Below are 12071 nucleotides of genomic sequence, written 5' to 3'. Positions count from 1 at the left end.
ATTCTGTCACGTGAGAGAAGAAAAAACCATTATTGATCCTGCCTTTGGGACACGGGAAAGTTTGCAGTTGACGCCAGTTTTTGACGACTGTGTGGGAATTGTTGCCTTGATGTCAAATATGAAATTCAAAGGAAAAAGAAGGCCGCCACCGTCTGGAAGACGTTGAAGTAACGAGCGTTAGCTGTTTGGTTTACTAGACGAAGAAAGCGAAGAAGAACGCACCCCTCGTCTCGACAAACGGAATGTAATACCCATTGAAACTGGTGGATTGCCACCATCCTCGGCTGCGCGTGCATGCACGCCGCCTAGCGGAACGCTCGCCGCCTAGCACCATCTATCAGAGAAATTACGATGCACGTGTACCCATTGTCGAGCTGCACCCCCTCAAGATACGTCCCAAACGGAATTTGCTTCGTTTGAGGGGTCAAGGTGGGCCTAGAATTCGGCTTGCTGTGTGATATGGTAACGCTTCAATTAGTAATTGCATGTATACGATGCTTACCTATAATTTATTTGTGGTTTTATTTCTATACCACACCCATAGGGATTTATTTGTCAACCAAATTCGGTATACAAGTGTCCACGGATCGGTGCCCGTTGTTGTCGGAGTATATATAGCGGAACGAATGTATACATAAATAGCGGTCCCGTAACGAGAGTTTTCCTACCCGTTTTAGGATTTTTTTGGTGAGGGGAGAAGAACGGAATGAAAGGGCACAACCAATCTTAATGGCCACCATCTTAGATTCAAGAAACCGAAACTATACCGTCATTTCGTTCCCTGACGCCACTCACATAGTTCCACCTATATCCACCATATTGGACCGTGACGTCATCATTGGCACGAGGCAGGTGGCTGTTTCTACAATGCTATTGTAGATGGCGCTACAAGTCTCAATGCAAGATGCTGTTTTCTAGTTGCAGCCACAGATGGCGCTGTGATTAAGGGTTGTAGCAGGCCCCATGAAATCTCTAAACGTGAGGAGTAAGAGCTAACGCTCTTAAATTACAGTACTGGCACTTCACAGACGCACCATGGAACTTCGCAACATCCATCATTATTTTTTGTTTCTGAAAACTTTCCTTATTGCTAGGCACACAACAGTTTCACCATTGTGCCTGCCAAAGTTTTCAGATTTTGCTGGCATCACTGACTTCGTAAAAATAATTCTAGGGGCTCCAAAATTTTTTTTGAAAGCCGCGTGCAAAACGTAGATGCTGTTCCGCAAAGGGTTAAGTTTTGCACGCAAGTTGCAGGAGGCTACACGTTCTTTGGGCATTTCCCCATTCTGGAAGCAAAGGCGCCTATTTCGCTTACACCGTGGTCTTGGCTGTAAACATTATTCATGAGCACAGCCTTTGTCAAAAGTAAAGAGTCCAAGGGGTTTGCATCTAAGCCGCATAACAGAGCTCTTGTTGCATCCTCGAAAGTCGTAACTTTCGCAATGCTGAGAACTGGAGTCCTTCTCGCCTCCAAGAGGTTTGGAACCATGGCGATGCATAAAAAGCTACATGAAATGACGTAGAACCGAACCTCTAGGGCTGTAAAATTTTGACAAAGGTTGTGCATGAGTGCGGTTTCATTAAATTACGCCTTTGTTGTTGCTTCAGGTAGAGTTCAAACGTGACGCGTACTTTGAAAACGTCATCAAGAGTCTCCGCCACAGTGCACTGAAGATTGAAATGAAGCTCAGGAACGGCGTTGACAGAAATGAGTAAGCTTTTTGAATTTCTGATTCATCTGAACGTAACACAGTGATTATTTTTCTTTTTTTGTCACCCAACCCTTGAAGCTTATGTTGAAGTTATGTTGAAGCCGTGATTCAAACTGTAAGTGATGATCTTAGCTATTTTTTAATTGCTGTGGACTCCCCTTCTAGGTGGATCACTTACCCTGCTGTCGTCAACGCATTCTATACAAGATCAAAGAACTTCATTAGTACGTATACAAACTGGACCTTGTTTTTTTTATGCTATGTGGCGATTATTTGACTACTCCTGAGCGGAACTTCTCTTCCCTCACGCAGGCTTCCCAGCTGGAGTGCTGCAGCCGCCTCTGTACCACCAAAACTATCCCAAGTACGACCCGAATGTCCTTTATATTCTCATAATTAACCGGACCAATATCCTGACAGGTATCCTGCCATCTCACAGGCCTCATATCGTACGCGAGGCTCGTGTCAAAACCCAGTAAAAGACAAGCCTGTCTAATTGATTGCTTCTCCTGCAGCCTGTAAGCTGCGTTGCACAGCCGGAAAGAGAAAGTGAACGATACGAATTTTTTTTTTTGAAAATGTTGCAAATGCAAAACACACGACAGCTGCGCATTGCAGATGGGTACTAGCTTTGCGATAAGCCCTTCTAGCACTATACAGTTATTATGGAAGCGAGCTGTCGCTATCATTTCCATAGCATCACGGTTTAGGGCGAGTCTTGAGAAAGAAACTTTCCTACGGAGTGATTCAGGCTCACTTAATATTCCACCGAGGCTATAATGCCTCCCTAAGTCATTTTACAGTGCATTGGTTTGACTAGTCACAATATGGCATTTATCTGAGCGACTGTTGTACATTCTACCTCGGAAGTAAAGGCCCTACTGATAACACGATCGACTTAGCATTGAGGCTGTCATGGCACTCCTGAAACTCTGAAACTTCATAGAGGGAGGTAAAATTTGCGTCTGAATTGCTAGAGTTTCAGCCTCTATATAAGACGAACTGAACGCTGAGTTGTGGGGGGGGTGGTTTTTTCTTGCAAAAAAAAAACGGATGCAATGTAAATATAACGGGTGTTACATTTGCCGAGTACGAACCTAAGGAGTGTACCGAGGCATGCATAGGCAAAACTTACCTACCTACCACGGCTGGTGGAATTTCGCGGGAAATGCGGGTCTATTCATGCATTGCCGCAGTCGTTTTCTATTCAAAGGTCTGTCAATTACGGCGGCATCGGCGTCGTCATTGGCCACGAGATTACCCACGGCTTCGATGACAAAGGTGAGTAGTCTAGAGTGCTTCTTCTTGTGTTCCTGCGAAAATGTTCGGCGAAGTTTTAGTCTTTCTTGTTAGCAGGGTTTCTGGACCCAGACCTCAACTTTCTTGTCCTTTCAAAAATTTAAAAGCATTCACTCTTCGCAGCTGACTTTTCCCACTAGCTTTTCAATTAGCGAAAGTCGGACCCGCTTCGCATGAGTGCTGTGGTCACCTCGGTTGCAGGGCGCCAGTTTGACCAACACGGCAACTTGAAGCAGTGGTGGAAGTCCGAGGCTCTCAACTTGTTCCACTCCAAGGCGCAGTGCATGATCGACCAGTACAGCAGATACGTGCTGCCTGAAGTCAACATGGCCGTAAGTCACATTTTGTTCATCGCATTTCACTGCACAGTGCGTCTGAAATATTAACCTACTTGCTGCTTAATCTCGCATAGTCTTGTAAGTCTCATGCAGAAACGCCCTTTGGGCGTCTGTGGAAAAAGCTATGTCTGTCTATGGCCTTTTATGAACGTCTATACGCACCAGAAGAGGTTCTTATTGCCAGCTATTGAAAAATCTATGCCACTAAAGCTACAGCTTTAGAATGATACCAACTGTTTATAGCTCTCTACAGAAAAAATATGTACGCCTGAAGATACGGCTATAGATGGACATAGGAAAGGTTTATAACTGTTTGGGCCAAATACTTATAGCCGCCCATAGGACATTTTCGTATCGGAGGTTGCAGCAATGAGTTCAATTCATATGTTTCTGTAGTTCTTCTTGGCAACATTTACGCCATATTCCTCGCCGCGGTAGCGTTCGGCTTCTGAGTAACGGGTCTCGGTCGCAGTGGCTGCATTCCGACGGAGGCAAAATGCGGAAACACCTCTCTGCTGAAATTATGTGCACGTGATAGAGGCCTGGGGCGGTCGAAATTAATCAGCAGTTCTCTACATGCCCTCGAGCCCGCAGTGGAGGCACGTAGACTTTTAGCCAGAATTCATCTTCAAAAGCAGTCCTTCCTTTGTGCGGTGGTCACAACACGATTCAGCAATAAACCAAAACTGAAACTCAAAAAAGACTGCTCCCTACGTCCTACAGGGCAGCTCTATAAAACACTTCTAGCACTATAACAAATTATGTACGATCAGCGTTAAATGCAACGCAAACAGCAAAATGATCAAGTATTAGTCGAGGGAGATTGAATGCTTGCGCAGTTGATTCCCGCTTCGAAGTAAGTTGCGAAGACTGCTCTTGGTAAGTGGCAAAGGTTGTCTGTATTCTTCTCTTACAGCTGTTATTTTTGCGTGCGTGCGTGCGTGTGTGCGCGCGCGCTTGTGTTTTTGAGTTTCATTTGACCCTGACTTTACTTCTTTCATTCGCTGCCAAGAGCAAGTAAGCTGCAGCCGCCAAGCTAGACACTGAACTTTTCTACGCAAGTTAATTCATTATTTTTCTACTTTTTTCTCTTTTGCTTACAGAGCCAGCAAGGAAGATTGCAATTTTTTTCACACTTTGTGGTACAGACTGTTAGCCGTAATGCGCCCTTAACTTTCACGATTGTGCACGCAAGTTGATGCGAGCGGTTTTTTGGAAACTAAGCGCCATGATGCTGGTGAATATAGCTGTGCATTAAATCTGTAGCAGTCTCATAATGCCTGCGGTTTTACATGTATTTCAGGTCAATGGTGTAAATACCCAGGGCGAAAACATCGCTGACAACGGAGGCGTCAAACAGGCTTTCAAAGTGAGAGCGTGTTTTTTTTTCCTTTCTCGTCCCCTTACAAGAACAGTAAAGAGGCATCGGCGATCTTATTTTAGTCTGCTCGTGACAATGCGTTGAAAGATCTGAGCACACTGTTCTTTTTGGCAAGAAGTTTTGCTGCCTTGGAATGTTGAAATCTGACCGACAGCTATGAAAAGTAATATTTTAAGGGAGGCTGAATAGCTTCTTATGAATTCGACCAAGGATCCAATTGTATGAAAATTTTACGTAAAGCATATCAAGTTTTTTCGCTCTAGCACTTAAAATGGCGACGTAATAGCCTATTAAAGCCGTGACAGTGTTCAGGCTTCTTCTCACAGCTCCAAAGGAGTGCAGAAAAGCTCAACAATGACGTCAAGGACGATGAGAGTTCAAATTTTCGCTCCTTTCACCCACACCCTTCCATGCGTCGTCGGATGCGGCCAAAAAACGCTGTGTTGGCTTTGCCTTCAATGGCACTGGTTTTCTTTCTTTAAAGCAAGCGTCACTACTTCTAAAACGTATCACTCCCTCAAGGGGACTTCATTACCCACCCCTTGCCCGGCTGTGTGCGCTGCGGAGGAACCTAAGAGAAGTCTCAGATTTATTCGGCGATTGCGTAACCAGTTCAACTGCTACTACCGAAGTGCTCGCATGTTTTACCAGCCAGTTCCACACATTTGACCCATCTAATATAATTGAATACCAATGCCTATTCAGTTGCTCTTGAAGTAAAATTTTCGATGACCCGGTGCCGGTGGCGTGGATTGCATTTATACGTTCTCATTTTCAACTCTATTTGTGACGAAGGACGCAAGCGGAAGTTCACCTCGCCTAGAGACCTTACTGAACGATAAATCACCGACCAGAGACACCACCAGAATCAGTATTGCTCACCTTCGAAATTTGAGTGGCCCATCGTGCTTAGCGATGCTAAGCCACCATCCGTTTTTTTTTTTTTTGTCTGCCCAGGCGTACAAGAGTAGCGTCGAGCGCTGGGGCCCGGAGCCGCACCTGCCGGGCCTGAACATGACGCACGACCAGCTCTTCTTTCTCACCTACGCCCAGATCTGGTGCGGCACCACGCGACCGGAGCACGCCGTCAACACAATACGCACGGGCAACCACAGCCCGGGACGCTTCAGGTATTTTCCCACACGCGTCGTTGCATGACTTTGAAGGCGCTGCAGTCGGCCATTTTTAACAGCACTGTGGAGCAAGATTAAATCCGTGTTGCCGATTCTGCCTTCTGTCAACATTGAAACTCCCTGTTCCTTCAGTACACGTCGAGAAAATTTTTTACCGATGTCTTCGCGTCCAAGGGCACCGTCTATCTATAAGATATAGGCAGATCTATAATAATATTAATATTAATAACAATAATAATAATATCAATAATAATAATTGGTTTATGGGGAAAGGAAATGGCGCAGTATTTGTCCCGTATATCGTTGGACACCTGAACCACACCGTAAGAGAAGGAATAAAGGAGGGAGTGAAAGAAGAAAGGAAGAAAGTGGTGCCGTAGTGGAGGGCTCCGGAATAATTTCGACCACCTGGGGATCTTTAACGTGCACTGACATCGCACAGCACACGGGCGCCTTAGCGTTTTTCCTCCATAAAAACGCAGCCGCCACGGTAGGGTTCGAGCCCGGGAACTCCGGATCAGTAGTCGAGTGCCCTAACCACTGAGCCACCGCGGCGGGTTCGGCAAATCTACAAAACAGATTGAAAATACAACTTACATCGCGTCGCCAAAGCATGTTTTGTCGGCAAATCTACAAAACATGTTTTGGCGACGCGATGCAAGTTGTATTTTAAATCTCGTGAGGAATGGAGACTACCACAGTTAACTACTTAAAGTTGTCATAGTGGCATGTCTGCAATGAGCGCATGAAAAGTAAGTTGTCAGTGTTGAAGCCTCGTGTCTGCATAGCTTAGCGGATCCTATGAGTGAAGAAAGAGCGTCATGTTTATAAATTTTGCGCAACACTCGTCTTCTCTGTTTCTGAGTGCTGCTCGGGGCAGACCTTGGTTCATTTCGGGCTCATCTTTTTTTTTTTTGCATGCCACAGGGTCATAGGCGTGGTGTCCAACTCAGCCGACTTCGCCAAGGCCTACCACTGCAAGCCAGGCAGTCCCATGAATCCACAGAAGAAATGCGTCGTCTGGTGAAGGAACCCTCCTGAACCGAGTGGCATCCTCATGGCGGAGTGCGCCGTTCCTCTGTCGAGACAGTTTTCCGCAGATGTACCCGTCGCGCACCTGGCCGGGTTCGCCTCGACAAGATACGGCGTGCTACGCAAGTTTCGTTCCGACGTTGTTGCCTGCCGAGATGTTTTAATCATCTGCCCATAACGGTTCTCCGGAAGTTTTAAGCATCATCGTATCACCTCATCACCGCATCTGCGCTGGTTGTAATATAAGGGAGTGTAGACCTTGCGGTCGAAGTAAGCCGTTTTAGATCAATTTTAAAATCAGATGTTATTGTCCGAAGTTGTTTGTCAGATATTTACTATGCTTTAGAACCAGAGATTTATGGGAAAACAAGACAAACTAAAGCAATATAGAAGCGAAATCGACGCATTTACTTCATTGGAAGAGCGTTTCTGTGGTGCTAAAAGAAAACAATGATAGCTTCTCATGGTGGTTATGTTTTCAGCTGGTTAATTATGGCACTCATTGGTTGTACAGGCATCTGAATTTGTGTTTGAAAATGGTCAGTTGGCAGGGCTTTAAATTTAGATGTCTAGGTATTTCTGGGCTGGGCATCTCGTCTATGATACAAGTATTTAAAGGATATTAGAGTAAAAAAGCCGTATTCAGTGTGTGACATTAACGAGATGCGCTAAGAATTATATGGCACAGTAAGCAAACTTCAGATAAGGATACTGTAGAACACCAAAATGAGAATGAATTCCTCCGGTCTGTAGCTACTCTGAGAAGGCACCGCCTAGCCTGGAGGAGTTTCCTCGGGGTTTAAACTTTCCCAGCTGTTTAGTTTGGTGTGTTTTTCGGGTCAAATAGAATGGTGAAAGGTAAGATGAAAACAAAACGATGTGCTAAGCGCCCTTGTAAGAATCTCATCCCTAGCGAAGGAGCGGGCTAGGGTCCGTAAAAGAAAGCCATCAGTGAAAGCATTGAGTGTCATTTTCGCACTGAAAAAGTAGGTGAAAAAAATGCTTCTTGAAACTATACACGCGGGTGCTTCTTCGATTCCGGACACTTGCGAAGCGCTCTGTCGGTTGTAGTAAGAAAGGAACGATTGCAGGCATGTGGCACATAGTCCACCAGCCGCGCATCCAGCATACTCATCTCACACCTTCTTCGTTGAATACGGAGCCTCACATTCTGTTTCAAGATATGTTATTTGTTAACCAGAGTGAAGAAGTTGTTGGTGAGGGAGGCTAGAACGGAACACCTATTCATTCATCGGAAATAATTCTGTTAATGCCGAAGAACTATCTACGCAAAAATGAGCCTTATGGGAGCTCGGGTGAGAGCAACCTGGGTCTCACAAGCCCCACTTGTGGTTGTGTCTGAAACAGCTACCTGCCGCGGCAGTGGTGCATCACTTGGCCGCTGCATCGCTGCGCCAGTAGTGTTATGAGGGCTCACCAAGATCCATGAATTAGTGAAAGAGAAGGAGTACTTGCGCGGGAGGCATCTCTCATGCTATCCCATTGTACTTTTAAGGACAGGTTAGGCGTTGTCCAAGTTTTTTGTTTATTGTTGCTTATAGGGCGTCATGCTGTTTCCGGGCCTTTTGTATGGCATATCAAGAGAGCCTAGTCCGTTAGTGGTAATAGTAGTAAACAAGAAAGGGCAACAGAGGTTTTAGGATTGTTATTTTGTTGTTTAGAAATGGTCTAGTTTTTAAACGAGGTGTTAAAATATTGCTTTTAATTATTTCTTTTTATTTTGTTACTTGGAGCTCCAGCCTGAAAAGCGAATCTAGGCCACGAGTCACAATACTCATTTTGCCCGACACGAGTTGCCGTGTTGTTTTTGTTCGAGCAAAATGCGCTTGTTCTTGTTATGGTCGATTCATTGTTGTTATGACGACATCAATACTTGTTGGTAATTTATTTACGCGTTGTTTCTATCTTGCCGTGTTTTTGCACCGACAGGAAGTGGGCAAAACAAAGTGAGCTTTGTGTTCGTAAATCCGCATGACAGATGCATGAACAAATTTCTCACTTCTTTTTGACAGCGCGTCGAATCAGTGAGAGGTGCAAACAAGCGCACGTTATGTTTCTTAATTATTCATGTGGCACATGCGCAGTCGAATATAGCCGCGAAATTTTCCGTGGCCGATTTTGTCACTTGCGCTGTCAACTCCTATAATTTTCTCCTGTGGGTGAAATGTGCTCACAATGCGCCAAGTTTCAAAGAGGCAAACAGTTTTAAAAAAACGTTGATAAAAGCTGTTTGATGCAATAATTTTATACAGGCTTCGTCATACAAATGCCATACAATTTCTTTGATACTGTAGTACATCTGTATAACAAATGTATTATTTTGCAAAAATGAATGACATTTGTATGATAATTGTATGACATTTGTATGAGAACCTTCATGAGGTTATCGCATCATACTTTTTCAGTAGAGAATTGGAAGGCAAAATGCAGGTCAACATTAACTACCTGAAATTCGTAATTGCACGCATCAAGAATTCGACACTTTGTCGAATTTTTGCGTTGTGCTTAATGGAACGAGCAGTATGCACATACTTAAGATATTTCTGTCCGAAGTCTCAGCATTTGGTCTGCGATCTCATGCACAAGGCACATACAGCCGGCCTTAATAGTTTGCGGAACAAGGAAACTATAAAAAGAAAAGGAAAAAAAGGCTATTTTAATGCAAATAACGCATATATCGTAGGCGCTTTCAGCCGTTTGCGTTAGTGAATACCTCAGTGCTTGTCTTACTAACATGCGTGCACAATCCAGGCGCAATACCATTAGACATTATTGCGGCTTTCTTGTCAAAAATAATTTGGTCGGATACACATACAGAGTACACATGAGGTGCACACCTAATGCATTATCGCCGTTACCTCTTTCTCATTGTATATGAGTCGCTCTTCACCTATATTTTATACTTGCATTTCGTCTATCATATACATGAAGCCCGCTTTTAATGTCTGGCAGGATGCACCGTGTACAGCGTCATAACATCTCGAGCATCATTACATTTCTGCCTACTCCACACTTCTGCTTGCCCCTTGCTTTTCGTTTCTTTTTTTAGCTTCCTTTTAAATGCGTTAGCATTAGAACCTCGATTACCGGAAGTGTCCGGCGAGTGAAGCCTCGGGGAAGAGGAGGTGGAGTGTAGAGATGGAAAGGAAGAGATAGATTGAGGGGGAGATAAAATGGAGGGAAGGGGAAAGTGGTGAGGGGACAGGGGTGAGCCGGTGGGAGGCAACAGATGGTGAGAGGGAAACCGCAGTCGTGAAGCAGTGTCGAGGGGTGGGGAGAGTGACGAGGGGGTAAGGCGCGGAACACTGTAACTGCTGGTTAAGACCACGCCACCCGCCACGTTCAGAATTGAACACTAATGCTAACGCATGCTCCGGCGCATGAATCACATTCATCGTCTTTGACTTTTTTTCTTTACATTTACCGACGCTTTACTTTGCTGCGCGATCTCCATGCCATGTGTGGAATTGCGAAAACCGAATAATTTTCATGTCAAGTTAGGATGTACAACAATATCACCTTACATTCGTTAAACTAAGGTGCATAATATTTAAAGGGGATGCATCAGATACTAAAGTTTCCTGCTCTTGTCCCTTGCGCGCTCACAAGTAGATAGGAAATCATCCATCTTGTTACAAAGCAGCGTTTTGAATGTGATAATGTTCGGCAAGAAATGTTGTACATTTAAATTACATTGTCCCTGCATTCGACTCAACAGGTCTTGGAATGTTCACTGAATGGCCTTTCGTCATTAGGTCGGCTTGTTTGCCTGTTTATGCACGGCAACTTCATTTAGTTCATATCTGCAATCATTCTTTAATACAAACTTTTAAATCTGATCACCACAAGTGAATTTGGAGGTCCATTTTTATTTTACAATACTTCCACGTAGTACTTCTGTCTGCTCTCGTTCGGTCACCAAACAAAAACTGTATTTTTTGCTTCTACTGGCAAGTACAAGACAAGCAACAGCGCTAGGACTTTAATTTTGGCATCTATACAACTGCAAAACGCTCAATGAAATTCGCCGTGCCCATGTCCTTCTAGGTATTTCTCGTTTTTAATTCACTCTCTTTCCCCTTATTTCCCCTCTTCTCTTACCCTTTATGCAGTGTAGCAAACCATAACATTTTTATGGTTAACACCCTCCTTTCTCTCTGTCTCTCTCTCTCTCAATAATACATCCCTCTGTCGCTTAAACCATTTAAATCTGCTACTTATTCACTTGATCGCAATTGCGAAGTGACGGAACGACTGATGATGAAGTCTTCGAAAGTTTCACCCGAGCAACAATACATGCGGACAATCTGTGGATGCTCCTGGGTTGCAGTACTAGACATCTCACTTAATGGTGTCGTGTCGCGCATAACAACATGCTCAGTGGAGCAGGCAGAGACCACTGTATTGTATTTAAGGTATGGCCAAACTTCCTGCTCCCATAAAAGTCATCACTAAGAACTAAAGTCGTTACATAAGTGTAAAGCTGTGTGCGGATTCATTCGTATATTTTCAAGCATATGCCGGGAGATTCATTGCATTTTGTATGTACCTGTTATCTTGTTCATGTGAAAATAAAGCATTTGATTTGTTGATCAACTTCGCGTCGTGTCCTCGCAGGCACTCGTATGAAGTCGAGGCAGTAGTTTATTTGTCACTTGTATCAGCGACTTCTATTAGTTGTAATAATTACGCAAGATTGGTGCCGCACTGTATGTGGATGCGTTGAAAGTAGAATCTAACTACAAACGTCATAGCTCAAAGCCATTTACACATTAAAATTTTGCTATTTTCAATTGTTTTAGAGAAGGACCGAACATTCTCTTTTCTGGTCTAATAATTGTGCTTGTCAGGAGTGGGGAAATAGATTATTACTACCGAGAATGAGATTACATTTCATCTCCATAACTGACAATGAAAGAATCATCGATAACTAAACGGCATGTTCAGTGAACCAGGAGTCTGTAATTTAGTTTTTCTTCACAAACCGAAAAACTATGGCTTCTGCACACTTATCTGGATATCCATCCCTTATCCGCCTATCTCATACATATTCACATATCCGCCAGATATCCACATATCCATCAAATATCCACATAACCATCAGATGTATTGACATAGTTGCCAGCTATCCCCCTGCATAGTCACCAGCCAC

The 12071-nt window shown here is 44.1% G+C and overlaps 1 protein-coding gene across 2 annotated transcripts in view; it reads left to right on the top strand.

The window, feature by feature from the left end:
* LOC144120772 (neprilysin-like) overlaps positions 1–11089 on the top strand; it is a 57104-nt gene extending 46015 nt beyond the window's left edge. For both annotated transcript variants that reach the window (XM_077653464.1, XM_077653463.1), the window contains exons 15-22: positions 1612–1715; positions 1881–1939; positions 2028–2079; positions 2929–2996; positions 3216–3346; positions 4656–4721; positions 5691–5863; positions 6794–11089. In XM_077653464.1, the coding sequence (XP_077509590.1) occupies positions 1612–1715; positions 1881–1939; positions 2028–2079; positions 2929–2996; positions 3216–3346; positions 4656–4721; positions 5691–5863; positions 6794–6893 (753 nt within the window). In that variant the 3' untranslated portion in view covers positions 6894–11089. The remainder of the gene's footprint in view (positions 1–1611; positions 1716–1880; positions 1940–2027; positions 2080–2928; positions 2997–3215; positions 3347–4655; positions 4722–5690; positions 5864–6793) is intronic.
* Positions 11090–12071: the final 982 nt, after the last annotated feature.

Source organism: Amblyomma americanum, chromosome 2 (assembly GCF_052857255.1).
Source record: "Amblyomma americanum isolate KBUSLIRL-KWMA chromosome 2, ASM5285725v1, whole genome shotgun sequence".
Taxonomy (NCBI): domain Eukaryota; kingdom Metazoa; phylum Arthropoda; class Arachnida; order Ixodida; family Ixodidae; genus Amblyomma; species Amblyomma americanum.
This window is presented reverse-complemented; position numbering and strand designations above follow the sequence as displayed.